Here is a 14,827-nt window from a genome sequence, read left to right on the forward strand (position 1 = left end):
CAAAGTAATATCCTACCCAAAAGTACCCGAATCGGGAGAATAATGGTTCTTGTGCAGATATGATGTTACCTCTGCACAATCATTTAAGAGGCTTGCCATGTAAAATCAGGTAGATTATATGGTAGGTACATCTTATCCCACTAAATGTTTATATGATATGTGCGTCAAATAATGAAAAGATTTTGTTAAAGCAACAATATATGAGTCGGAAAACGGTTTTAAAGTTTCCTTAGAAAGTTACCAAATATAGCACACAAATAAAAGAGTTGTCTCCCTTTTTCAATGATTTTCAATACTTTCTATGTCCTTTTTTTCTTTAATTGTTACAGTCAATCAAAAACAACATTCGACTTTGAGAAAGCATGCATTTGTGATGTGAAATGGATTTTTTAAAAATCAATATTTGTCATGTGCAACCCACTGTCTGGTTTTTGCATGGACACCGTCTTAAACCAACATTACTTCTATGCTGTCATTTAAACCAAAACACCATGTATTGATATATATACAATATAGGTATATTGTCGAAAATCTTTGAAGATATGTGATGAGACGACGGAACGGGTAGGAAATGCGAGGCTCCGCCGAGCTATTTCCCCGTTCCAAGCCGAATACACATATTTTCAATAATTTTCGACAATGTACCTATATTGTTTTTATCCTGTTATAGTAATAGTTCTGTGCGTGTGTACATTTTTGAAATGTAATTTTAAAATGCATATCCCCTGAGGAGCCCGATCGTTAAACCAGAAGAAAAAAATTAATACGCATGGCGCATGACTCAGTAAACATTAAAATTCAATCCGCACCATATAATCCGTCAAAGCTGTTTTAAGAAAATAAGCAATGTATCAAAATTTATTTAATTCCAAGAGACAAATAAGTAAAATGAACCATAAATACAAATATTTTGAATGTTGTAAAGTCGATTTTAAGACCATTAAAGTTTTGAATTTCGCGAGGATGCTGGAAGCTGACATGTTTCTGTTTGGTATATGGCAGTAGAGTTCAGGGGTGAAATTTGTGCACTAGTTTCTTTTGGATTTGAAATATTTGTTTGAGATTTTTGAAGAAGAGGAGGCAGTTGTATGGGCAGATATATAATGTAGTGTTCCTCTGATTCATTATCTTGGGGTGTAGGCAGTAATAAATCCAAAACCATAACAGTTACCTGGCCATTTGTCTCTTCAAGAGTTTTATCATATTGTAATGTTTCAATTTCTTTAAGTGGGGACCAGTTTATGTTAAATTGTGACGGACACTCTGGCTCCGAGTCCGACATGACTGAAATGACAGGGAAAGTCATCTGCAAACTGATAATGAATCAAATCTGAACGAGATTTGGGATTTGCCATATACATGACGGTGAAAAAAATACAAAAAAAAATCATTATTTGGTTTACATAAAATCTTTTATTTCATTCAGGTGAAAACGAAACAAAACAGCAAAAAAAGAAAAGATTAACCGGATACGTAATTGCAATTAGTTAATATCGTATCTATGGTGGCGGCCATGCTTAATTTACGCATACCAGAAAAAAATAGTTCTGCCGATCACGCGAGTGGGAGGAGCCAGAAAGTCGATAACCTGCTAATGTACGGATACAGCAAAAAAAAAAATAATAATCGTTTACCTTTATTTGTTTAACAAATAACATCATTGCAGGATAAAATAAGTTCTGCATATAATATACCATCACACTTAGTAAATAATTGTGTTTGTTTATCAAGAAATAATCCATTATATAAACACATATGAAATTTGTCTCTGTGGGTCGAAAACTTCTTTAGGTATTAAATTCCGGAAATTATGGTTGGGTTGAGTAGAACTTATATTTAATACTTATTTATATTTAGTTAATGATGTCTTGTCTGAGAATGAATGGTGTGAAGGTACAACATAACAAATCTATTAAAATACTCTATTCATATATTGCCAATTAACGAATACCATTAAATGACATTTTCTATGCGGTTTGAACTTTTATTATATAAATTAAAGCTCGGAAGCGAAATCACGCTTTAAAACAATTCTATGGATGAAGATACCAATCACATTTTAGATTTATGTAAGTAAGTACATTTGCTATAAAATTCGGACAAAATAATACTACGTAATAGTGCGACAGATATTATTTATTGCACAAAACGGAGAAAAAACAATCAAAACTTTAAATGTGACAACAATAAGAATAGTATAACAAATTAATTGTACTTTTTTTGTCTTACAAGATCGTGTTCAACACCCAATTTACGAGTATTGACAAGCCCTATAATTAATGTAGGATTGTAGAAAAAATTCAAAATCGGTATGTCTCATTTCCTCCATTTCCATCAAGCTTGAGCAATGAAACTTCGACCTGAAAAAAAAAAAATATTTTTACTTAAATTTTCATTCACAATTAAAATCAAAGCGTGAATGTTATGATAAATTACTGTCAATTGACTACTCTTACAAGTATCGTACAACAATCTTCAATTTGTTCAGTTTGTATTTTGATGTTGGGCGATGTCTTCTCGTGTGCTGTCGATGGAGGGGCAGCGTGCTGCATATTTACATCTCAATAGCTTTTATGTGTAAGGTGACAACTATTAAGGGGGTATATGTTAAATATTATTTAAAACATTTTATGCTAGTTGGTTTATGTGCATAGTATTAGATAAATTATAAGTCACTTAACAGTACTGTTAACATTAAGAAAAACATATTAAGTTGTCAGAAATCACATCTGCAATACCGTCATTCCATTCGCCTGCTTACTTTCTTGTTATCCTTTGCATCATTTTCATGTTTTGTACTAGACAAAGCTCTGAAAGATTCGAGTTGTTTAATCAGGTGTGGTATGTCATCAGGTTTTAGTGAACATTCTGTTATAAGTTTTTCCACAATACTGTACACTGTATCTTGGGAATCACTATTACCATTGGTTTTTCCAGCTGAAGCTAATATGTAATGGAGATATCATTTAGTGACAAACAATACGCCAGTAGCAAAAACAAAACGACATTTGTTGGAAAGAGTGTTTAATGGAACTAAGATTCGAGCAGGTATCAAAGGATATATTCCAAGGATAGAGACCAGACAGGGAAAACAGACACACACAACAAATAACATTAAGTAACAAAAATAACAAGTACAAAGAAACTAAAGTAATTAAGTGATACCGACTCCATTAAATTCTGGAGCATATACCAGATGCAAAGGTCCGGGTGTTCGTCTTTTGATTATAGCCTTGTTGGTTACTACGGAACAAGTAGGATGTCATTATGGTCGGAAAAAATACGTCCGTCATTACTATCACTACAGTACTATTTGACAGATACTTTGTTTTCGAAACACAATATAAACTATCCACTCTCGTTAAATGATCAAACTCCTTTTAGTAAGGAATATATATTAACTTTAACTAATGCGTTTCTAAGATTTTGCGTTTTTAAAACAAATTTTATCCTATTGTTACCTTGTAAATCAAAATTTTACTCACCAGTCGACAGATTCGCCGATACCAATGAATGAGCGGTGTTGGAACTCTTTCTTGAAGCTCTCCGTCGCTGAAAATTTTCTAAAAGTTACGGAATCGCAAACAGATTGTTTTAACAGATAAACCTTATTCAGAAAATGTTTCAGTAATTAACTAATCTTGTAATAAATGTTTAGAAGGTCTTATAACAATTTCAAAACCCGATTAAATTGAACAACCTAGAAAAAGATGTTTTTAATCATAAACAACCTACCTCCCGAATTATAGCAGAAAAAGTGTACAAAAATGGGTTCAATGCAGAATTAATTGGAAGAATAAACACTGCAGTCCAAGCATAGACATCACCTGGAACTGGATGACCTCCCATCGCCATCAACCCTAAAATATGAAGACACAATTAGTTTTCGAAAGAACAAAATCTCAAAAGCATTTACAGCTACTAAGTAACAAGAAAAAAATGAAAGAAAGAAAAATAAATTATTGTATTCCTGAATATTACAGAAACCAAGAGTTCTCAACTTTCATAAATATCGCAACAAACAGCATTAAGTCCATAGATTATGTTTAAGTTAAGAAAATACGTAAAAATATTTACTAGAATAATGATTCTTGTGTTGCAATGAAGACTGCTGTATTGACAAGTCGAATTAAATTAATTTTGTCATGGTTACGTACTCGTGTTAAAAAGGAAATATTTGTGTTTTGTGTAAAAGAGGAAATTATTTTCTTTTGAACTTACCCATAACACCAACTGGAAACCAGCAGAGGAAATCACTAAAAACAACCACAAATAATGATCTGGCAATGGTTAAATCTTTCCTTTTCTGTGTTGATCGTATACGTTGGGAAGTTGATTTTACCTCTCTGTATATCACAAGCTGAAATGCCGCAATTACGATGAATAAAACAAAATTGAAGACGATGAATATTCCAAAAGAGTACTCCCAACCTTTTGGTCTGTCTCTAGTAAGTGGCATTGCAAGACAGACGGCGGACCTTGAATAAAACTCACCATCAAAGTAAGATCCTGGTAACAATGGAGCAATGGCAATGAAAATACTTGCTATAAATAATCCTGAAGAAATAAATCCAGATAGCTTTCGATCGAAACGGATCTGACCAAACGGATACTTAATGGCACAGAAGCGATCTATTGTGATCATGAAAAGAAACATCACAGAACATTCACTTGAAAAAGTAGATAAAATTCCAGCTACTTTACATGTTTTACCATAACGCCAGGATAAGTCATTCCAGACATAGTTTCCCCGAAACATTACATCTGCAGTTGCAATCATTAATAAGTATATACCCATTATGAAGTCAGAAATGCATAGACAACTTATGAAGATTCCATGACCTTTTCTTAATGAGCTCCTGTCATAAACAAAACGGTAACACAAAACAACAAAGTTACCAAGAAGAGCACTAAACCCAATAACCCAAAGACAGACACGAAGTAAATCATTTCTCATCATGTCTTCACAGGACGAGAACTCATCTCTAGTCGGCATACAGTTTTCTTCTCTGACAGAAGCTGGTCGTAAGCAACAAAATACAAACGCATCAGAATATATTGTTTCCAACTTTTCTAGACCAAGGAAAATACCGTCTGAAAATTTTACAATTTTGTTTTTTCTCATGTCTATAGTTTTCAGGTTTATTAAGCCATCGAAAGTTCCATCTTCGACACTGTTTAGTTGGTTAGATGAAATATTGAGAATATCAAGACTTTTCAGCCCATTAAATGTTTTGTATTGTAGACTTGATATTCGTGCATTTTGTATAGCAAGACTAGGAAGACTATCAAGACCGTTGAATGACTGTGGGAAAATACTATGGAGGTACCCATTTCCTCTCAACAGTAAACTTGTAAGATGACGAAGTCCCTTAAACGCGTTACTTGGTATATATCTTATTTTGTTGAAACTCAAATCTAACAAGTACAGATTGTGCGAGGGTCCAAAGTCCAAAAATTCTACATTATGCAGCATCGTGGACGATAGATTAAGTTCTGCCAGAAGAAAATTGTCATCTAGTTCTAAAATTGACGTCTCCAGTGAGGAATAGCTAAGGTCTATTTTTCTGACTTCAACAGGGAAAGTTAACGTTGAATTATTTTCTATTGAGCATTTAAGCTGAAGACCGGTGCAAGTACAATTTTCAGGGCAGTTGTTATGACAAAGGAGCTCATCGTCGAATAGTGGACATTGTGCATGTCCATCACAACGTTTTGATAAATTAATACAGATTGAGCTTCTGCGACATTTAAACAGGCCAGCACATTTAGGTTTTTCTAAAATGAAAAAAGAGGAAAATATTTACTGTTTATACATTGTTATCAAATTTTGTATACTGTCTTTCAATATAGATACATGTAATTGGAATCGAGTGATGCAATTTCAAATTTGTACTAAATTGTTAATCTATTTTTATCGAAGTGCTATTCCAACCATATCGTAAGATAGTACTAGTATAAAGTACAAAAAGTACCCATCTTATGGTTTTGAGTACTTCTTGTAAACTTTTAATTCCTGGATTTAGATTTTCCTTTTACATAATTCTAATGCTCTGACGAGTTATTCATTGAAACACGTGAACAGCATATCAAAATTTGCAATAAATATGGTTGGTATTTTCGTATTTATATAAATATTTCACGTTTTGTATGATAAACACGTCTTAAATGCAGTAACCTCTCATTAACAATATTAGAATACTAAAAGAAAATTTGCTTTTTCATAGAAATAAAATTTAATTCCACTCGCCCGATTCTATTAAAATTGATAAGGGCAAATGATTTTCATTTTCAGGAATTACTGTAATATTTCTTTCGTTCTATACAGAAATAACCTCTATCATGTGATGTATACTAAATAAATCGCATATTTGCAAGTAGTGCATCACATGCTTTGAGGTTATTTCAGATTGACCAAAAATAATTCTTCAATCATTCCGTATAATTTAATGTATAGTTAAAAATTTAACAAACGACAAACTACGTTTATCTGATGATAAACAAAACAGTGTCAACCAATCCGCAGGGACGTCACATTCAAAATGAAATTATTTTATTAATTAGAATGATAAACACGTGTTAAATGCAGTAACCTCTCAATAACAACATTAGAATACTAAAAGAAACTTTGCTTTTGCATAGAAATAACATTTCATCATACTCTACCGATTCTATTAAAATTGATAAGGGCAAATGAGCCTCATATCTTGACCTACACTTAGAGATCGACGGTAAAGGAAAACTATTGACCAAACTTTACGACAAACGTAATGACTTTTCATTCAGAACTGTCTACCTTCCTTTCATCATGGCAACATCTTTTCAGCACCTGCATATGGAGTTTTCATATCACAACTCATTCGTTATGCCAGAGCTTGTCGTAGACGTTTGTTTAGCGCTAGACTTCTTACAGTTAGGCTTCTGGAACAATGTGATGTTGCAACAAGGTTGAAGTCATCACTACAGAAGTTTTATGATCATCATGATGAACTCGTGGATCGTTACGGTGTATCCATCTGCACCATGGGAACTGATTTGTAAAATGTTTTCCTTTCCTCTTTTGTCTACTTGCAGACATGGACTTGACATTTTATTAGCAACTCAGCGGGTGTTTCTAGAAAAGCAGAGGACGCTTACCTTACCGGTGCACCTGGTCCATGCTCCCAGTTTTTAGTGGAGCCCGAGTTGCTCATTTACTTTTGTTATTTTGTATGTATTACTTTTGTTACTTAATGTTCTATGTTGTGTTTGTCTGTTTTCCATTTCTGGTCTTTGTCCCAGGATTACATTCCTATGATTTCCTCTAGAACCTTGGTTCAACTGATTACTCTTTATTATACACAACATATCTTTATCACATATCACAATATTTCTATATGTCGAATACCGCATTGCATTTCGTCTTCACCAAGTGGGCAGTCCTTTACATGGTTACACAACATTCTCGGTGGGATACAGAAGCTTTTAGAACATTTCAAAAATCCTTCTGGGCAGTCAAATTGTTCTATAAAACAATATAGAAAAACTTAAACATGATATATGTGTTTGGTGTATATTTCAATTTAAACAAGAGCACTTCATAATCAATGAAATGTGAATATCACCAAAAATCAACTTTTTTTTATATTTTCAACGTCATTACAAACATGCGTCGACGAGATGGTAATGATGTTGAAATTAAATAAAACGATTTGATATGTTGGGATATGAAAATTTTACGAATTATAATAACATTTTCCCCTCTGATTTCTTTGGAATTTTAGGTCGTTTGACATTCGACTTCTGTTATGGTAGAAATTGTTCCGATCGTTCGTGTGTGACTTTATTAAAAACCACATTACCGACTTTCAAAACCAGATTTTGAAACACAGATTATACGATATGAAATTATAACTAATATTGGTGAAAGAAAAACGATATTCAACAGAAAACCTGTGAGTGATGCGAACGATTTTTCGGCAAACAGGAAGTAGATGTCACGCAAATACAAAAAGGAATCCCACGAATAAGTATAAACATATTAAGATTTTTAAAAATATCAACATCTTGTGATTTACAGAAGCTGAAAAATTTGATGCAAAAATTATGCACCACCTAAAAATTAATAAGTCAAACGGTAAAGAGGAAGTAAATGACCAACGACCGAAGAAGAAATACATACTACAAGTCAAAATGCAAAAGCAGCATACAAAATTCTAAGCCCAAAAGAAGCTGAGAAATCTGTTACCGAAATTTCCATTATACACCACAAAAAATACAAAATCAATCGTTAAACATGGAATAGAGAAACCCAAATAGAGAAACTATATAATTCATTATGCAAAAGCAATATACCAAATGTCTAAGCAAGCTTAGAAATCTGTTAGGGAAATTTCCATCATGCACCACAAAAAATTTACATAGTCAATCGGTTATAAGGAAGTAGATGAATAAGGAACCAATATGGGAGAAACACGGTACAACTCTTCATGCAAAAGTGATATATTGAACAGAAGAGCATTCCAACTGATAGAAGCTGAGAAATCTGTTTCTGAAATTTCCACCATATAACACCAAAAATACAAAATCAATCGTTAAACAAGAAATAGATTAGCAAGGTACCCGAATAGGAGATACAGACTACAAGTCCTTTACAAGCACTTTAATAAGATATTCTAAACATACATACGGCAATCGTTTAGATGTGACATATCTCTACATCCAACTAACTCGCCTCTTTCGTCATAGCTAAGAAGACATTTAACATCTGATGGAACCGTTTGACCACTGTGACATTGAAATACATTTGATGATACTTGTACATCTGGAAAAGGGTCATGCCTCTTTCAGAACTCCTTTATTACAGTTGTAACCCATTACGACGATTTACAGTGCCTACACTTCCTACAACCATTGTTATCAATCTGCTGAACAATATAAAGGACTGAAAAGATATTTGGACATTTAAACTGACCAGTTGCTATTGGAAGAGTTCATGAATATTCCCCTGTGAATCTTTTCATAGTCAGCTCCTGATGTTGGTTTCACAAAAAGTCGTAAGTGTGAAATTGATCGTAAATCATGACGTCACAATGCTATTTAAGTTTATGACGTCAGTACTTACGATCAATTTACACTTACGATTTTATGTGAAATCGATACCTGGTTATTAAAGTCTGAAGCAGCAACCTGGGTTCTTTTAATTGGTGCGGGAGTTAATATTAAATGAATTAAATTTTGTTCGGTAAATTGACAATATTGAAAAACATTATTTAGAATAGTATATCAAAATATTAAGTGCTTTACAAAATAAGAAGGATTTTCATTGCAATTGTACTGTTCCGTATTAGCTGCACTAGTTTGGGAGTATGTGCCATGATATTGGCAATGTACATGTGTGATATAGTCTGGGATTAGGTGCATCGAGATTAAAATTGCTATTTGGGATTATAATTCCAATGACTTTGTATGAAATTTTAGATTTGCTTTAAGTGTTACTTACATTGAAACTTTGGATTAAATGCGTGTAGTGAAATGGATTTCATTGAATTAAATTTAAATATTAGGATTTAAATGTTGTTTTCCCTGAAATTTTGGTGGATTATTAAAGTGCAATGAAATTAATTAAAATAATAATTTGGGGTGTAGTGCAATGGTTTTCATTGAAATAAAAGATTTGGATTAAAGTTGTTGCAATTGGAATTGCATTTTGTGATTAAGTGTAATGATTTTCATCAAAATGTAGTAGGTTGGAATTTCAAAGTGCAATTATTTTTACTAACATAATATGTAGTTTGGGAAGTAGTGTAATGGTTTTTTTAAATTAAAGATTTGGAATAATGCTATTTTCATTGGAAATACAGCTTGGAATGAATTAAGTTCAATGATATAACTGGAATTATATAGAGAATATTTCGTATTTCATTGTAATTGTTGTTCTCGTTTAAGCGCTACGATTTACAGCTCTGATATGAGTGTTTTATATGAAAGATTTTCATATGAATTATACTTATTGATTAAGTGCAATAAATTTCATCAGAACTATATATACATGTATATTTTAAATAAAGCATAATGAAAACATGCACAAACAATTTAAAAAATCGGAACTAGTTAAAGAAGATACTTTGAAGGAGTATATCTCATTGCATATACTTTGAATAAAGCCAGATGATTGACTCAGATAGGACGATTCAAATAAACAGTAGGAAAAGATTGTAACTTATATTGTTCATAAAATACTTAAAGAAGTTTAATGCTTTTTTTAAATATTTTATACTTGCTATCCACCTGGGGACCTGTGGGTAAAACTTAAGTTTTCAACATTAATACATTTCCTATGTTTAATTCACCCAAAGCACTTTGTGAGTAATATTCATAAGCGGAGAAAACGTCCATATGATCTGAGATATAGAGGGTACTGGCTGCCTTGCACCTGTTCAACTCAATTTTCATAGGTGAGTGTGCACCTATTCGTATACTCTGATCAGATTAAATATCCAAATAGCGTTTTATTGTTCAAAAAATTGGTAACAAAAGATTGTCATGGTTGTAGGGAAGTCACTGTAAGTCAATTAATTTCAAGAATTCCAATCATGACCTGTTCAGACTATTAGGTTCTATTGAGACTTTCAAGTTTTAATCTTGATAGTGTCATTTGTTATATGAACTTTTTTATTTGATTATTGCCAAGAATTTGCCCATTAGTTAGGAAATTTTGTTTTAATCCTTTATCATGTAAAATTTAAAACACTATAAGTTTCAACAAGAGAGCATGCAATGCCTCCTCAAATAAATATAAAACTGACTATACGGAATACGTATAGCGATGTAACATGACCATGTAAGGTATATAAATATATCTCAATATTTTTCCTATATTCCAGTTCAATACCTTGTTCGCATACCAATGGTCCAATGTATATTCTATAAAACTGTAACTCAGTTTGCAATGTAAACTGGATGATAGGTATTTCAGAATGGTTTGTGAGTACACCTCTGTCCGATCTAATTTCATTATCTCCTGCAGTATACCAGTCCTCGTTTTCAGTCGCACAATTACACCTCATTTAAAAAAATGAAACATGTTATGTTACCAACTTTGTCTCATTTTGTGAAAATTGAAGGCAATCAATTTAATAAATTGGTATATACCTACGATGTTGATTGCTCAGTTTTTCTGTTGAGTGGTAAGTACCGATTTGAACATGTCCATATCAATTAATTTCAATTCGCAAAGTTTTGCGTTTCAAACTTGAATACAATGTATTAAAAAATACTTCTTTTGCGTCCATAACTTCAAATTAATAATTTTAAGAATTTCGAAAACAGTACTGGTTATATTGCAAATTAAAATCTTATATTCAAATGCTAGAAATTGTACCTTGCACATTTTAAAAAAGAAATCTCCTACCTTCCAACATCTGTGACACAATTTCCAACAAAAGGACAGCTACAGTTGTCAGACGTAAAATCAGAGTAAACCTCTTCCATAGCTGGTGTTACTCTATATGGCGTTTCCCAAGCGTACGAACAGAATATTTCTAGGGACTGACTACATGTAGCCTTATCTTTCAGAAAAGATATGTGATCACCTTTCGCATAATATCTTGGAATAAAGTCACGAGACGTTCTAAACAACAACATATCTTCTTTGTTGTGGTGTATTATTGTAGAAACATGAAGTAAATTACTGCGTTCTTCAAAACTACATTCAACGTTTGCTGTCTCTGAAAAAATAACGAAGATCTATGATGGTTATATCGTCAATATAATGACAAGTAAGAAATGTTGTAATTTCTCCTTAAAAAAACAGTGCAATTTCTAAACTTTATAAGTAAATAAAAATAGACTGTTGGTGCTGTCAAAATAATATTGATCAAAACAAACGCTGAATCGTACCATTTGTATACAAATCAATTTTGTATTCCCCATTTTTTCTTTTTCCCACTGACCACCAATCAGCACATGTATGCTGTGAAACTTTGTGACAGTGGTCTGGTTCATCCTCATGAAAGAGTCCACTACAATCTATAAAACCGTCACATACTCTAGACTTAGGTATGCATGTCTGGTCGTAACATTGGAAACTTTCAGGGTCACAAAAATCTACAAATTTTTCGAAAGCATATAAAATTTAAATACAAAAACAAAGAGCACAAAAAGCAAGAAAAAATACAAGAAAACATTTTCAGTTTTTCCCAAAGTAAGACTACAATTATTCGTTTCATTGTTATTTCTATTTTTTGGGGTTTTTTTTCATTAAAATAAGGCAAGGAATTATTTCAATCCTTTATGTCAACGACATACCTGTTTAATGGATGGTAGAAATGGAAAGTACAAAAACATTTTTGGAGATTTCTAATTTGAAGTTTTTATAGTTTTGTATAATAATCATATTCAGGTATAGTTAACAAACCGCAGTCATGTTCATCAGACATGTCAAAGCAGTCGTTGACAAAGTCACATCTTGTAGACAATTCAATACACTGTTTATTTGTACACTGCCACTCGTTACCAGTACAATTTCTCCGTTCTGTAAAAAGAAAACCTTACAATTTGAAGTAACTATTACGGAAAGGATAGACAGAAAAAAAATTTGAGCATATTGTTGCGTAAAAATATTTTAGTTAATTCTTCTGAAAAACTAATATCGTCATTGATCATTTTGAATATTTCTTTAGCTTCCAAATCAACGGCATAGAGTAATAATAATTATCCACAAAAATACAACAGGTTATATTTATAGTTTATATCTAGTTCATTTGTTGGTAGCAAATAGAATAAACAAAGAAAACAAATACCACATGACAGTTCATCTGATCTGTCCCGACAATGGTCTATAAAATCACAATGTAAACTGATGGAAATACAACCACCATCAGTGCAGGTAAATTGTTCCTCCGTACACTGACCCGCTGGAAATGAAAATAACGTATATTGTATGATTATAACTTGTGATATGTTATCAGTTAAATCAACGTCAGATTGCTTTTCTTATATTTACTTTGTTTCCTTTTACAATTTGTTTAGTAATACAAAACTATCAAAGCTACAGGTGTTTCCGTATCCATTGTCAGAACGATATTTCGAAACCTGAAGAAAAAATCATCCATTAATGAACTTAAAATAATTGCTATAGTAATTACAGTTAATAATACTTATATATTGATTTGAATATGTTCGAGAATCCTGTATATAAACATATATTACTGAAAGTCAGAGAATTGTTAAAGCATATTATATCACTTACCACAGTGTTGTTCGTCCTCTCCAGAAAGACAATCCTTTATTTGATCACATATAAAGGCACTTAGTATGACTTCACCTGATTCACACTGAAACAATGTCGTGTCATTCTGGAATTCTATTTGTCCGGTCAAAGAATCTCTTATACTATATTCTGAAAAACAAATCTCAACGCATTTCCGTTAAAGTAAGATTTTTTTGTGAAAAGACCAATAGAGGAACAATCCGGCGGCAAAGACTTGAGCATCATGTCTATGACATTATGAAAACAAAGTTTTATGGCAAACATCACTATTCGATCAACGGGTTCTTTAGTTTTATGGCAATATAAACATGTTCAAGTATCGTACACGATGTTGCTTCATGGTTTTGTTTTGGAGCCCTTGGTGACTCCACCTTGGGGCCTTACATTATTGTAGCTAGACAATTGTGTATGTAAATGACACACTTCTCTCTCTGCCTTGTTTTCACGTTTAAGCCATGTACATGAATTTTGAAGCATAAAAAATTGCGTATTATTGACGCCTCGGTAATTTTAATGCTAATGTACATGCACGCGGTATTTTCTGTAAAAATGTATTTCTCTACTGAAACAAAAAATAATTAAAGGACCAAACGGTTGGTCGTATACACTCCAATAGAAATGAAATATAAGGATTTTATATGCTGCTTTATTTGAAAGGTTGACGAAATTATATTACCATTTTCTCAAAATGTTTATTTTATACATCTTTGTGTTGATCAAATTCCTATGGCGTCACCTTCTTAAACTATTCTGTGTGGTATCCAGAGCGTAAGTCGTTTTTAGTACCCAGATTAAAGTCATATTTAAAAAAAAATCAAAATACTCGTCAATATTTTAGCATCATATGGAACAATAACTTACCTTCTTTCAAGAAATATCGTTTTTCACATATGAAGTTTGATATCTTATCGTAAGCGCATGCAACATCATGCCAATTGTTCATATTATGGATGCTGAATAACTTAAGAATTGAACATTGTTCGTTCTTAAACCCATCCGGTTGTGGTGATTCAGATGAGGAAGAAGTAAACCTAAAAGTTGAATAAATAACAGCGAATTTCAAACGACTTTCAGTAGTTTTATACATCTGTAATGCCTTTTTACAGGAAATATATTTTTCTGTTGTTCAGTCTATGCTCGGTCACATTAATACTGTGAAACCTGTCTGAACAGAATACTCTTGTTCGGTATAGACAGGTTTTCGGTTTAAAAAGGTTCAAAATCATTCAAATTGATTTAAAGGGGGTTTTAAAAAGTGTCTGGTTTAGACAGGTTTTCGGATTATACATGGTCCTACTCTATATCAATTTTAGATCTCGCGAAAGATAAATGATGCCTAAGAGTCATTTGAAGCTTCATTGCATTATTGTTTACATCATCTTTGATGTGTATTATTGAAAGTCTTGTAACTTTAATAATTATTTTGTAGAACCGAAATCGAGTAATCAATTAGGTTTAGATAAATGCGTTCTTTACTTACCATGCAGTATACGTCAATGGGCTACCATCTGACCAAACAAAGTCGGCAACTGAATTACCGTCCGTCTTCTTTGTCAATCCTTTAAAAAAAGTTCA

The 14,827-nt window shown here is 32.4% G+C and overlaps 1 protein-coding gene across 2 annotated transcripts in view; it reads right to left on the minus strand.

Annotated features, from left to right (window-relative positions):
* Nucleotides 1-2,118: 2,118 nt before the first annotated feature.
* The window catches only part of LOC148629052 (uncharacterized), a 47,685-nt gene continuing 34,976 nt past the window's right edge, over nucleotides 2,119-14,827 (minus strand). The window contains exons 20-34 of one of the 2 annotated variants that reach the window (XM_088543039.1): nucleotides 14,733-14,811; nucleotides 14,114-14,283; nucleotides 13,232-13,381; nucleotides 12,783-12,896; nucleotides 12,398-12,514; nucleotides 11,881-12,087; nucleotides 11,393-11,708; nucleotides 10,874-11,043; nucleotides 8,669-8,803; nucleotides 7,388-7,504; nucleotides 4,222-5,778; nucleotides 3,736-3,860; nucleotides 3,486-3,552; nucleotides 2,762-2,943; nucleotides 2,119-2,360 (exon numbers count right to left, since the gene is read on the minus strand). In XM_088543039.1, the coding sequence (XP_088399165.1) occupies nucleotides 2,301-2,360; nucleotides 2,762-2,943; nucleotides 3,486-3,552; nucleotides 3,736-3,860; nucleotides 4,222-5,778; nucleotides 7,388-7,504; nucleotides 8,669-8,803; nucleotides 10,874-11,043; nucleotides 11,393-11,708; nucleotides 11,881-12,087; nucleotides 12,398-12,514; nucleotides 12,783-12,896; nucleotides 13,232-13,381; nucleotides 14,114-14,283; nucleotides 14,733-14,811 (3,566 nt within the window). In that variant the 3' untranslated portion in view covers nucleotides 2,119-2,300. Of the gene's footprint in view, nucleotides 2,361-2,761; nucleotides 2,944-3,485; nucleotides 3,553-3,735; nucleotides 3,861-4,221; nucleotides 5,779-7,387; nucleotides 7,505-8,668; nucleotides 8,804-10,873; nucleotides 11,044-11,392; nucleotides 11,709-11,880; nucleotides 12,088-12,397; nucleotides 12,515-12,782; nucleotides 12,897-13,231; nucleotides 13,382-14,113; nucleotides 14,284-14,732; nucleotides 14,812-14,827 lie in introns of those variants that run through there. The other variant, XM_088543050.1, reaches the window with a different exon arrangement.

This window comes from Perna viridis, chromosome 1, assembly GCF_037379345.1.
Source record: "Perna viridis isolate PV_CMFRI_1.1 ecotype Kerala chromosome 1, ASM3737934v1, whole genome shotgun sequence".
Classification (NCBI taxonomy): Eukaryota; Metazoa; Mollusca; class Bivalvia; order Mytilida; family Mytilidae; genus Perna; species Perna viridis.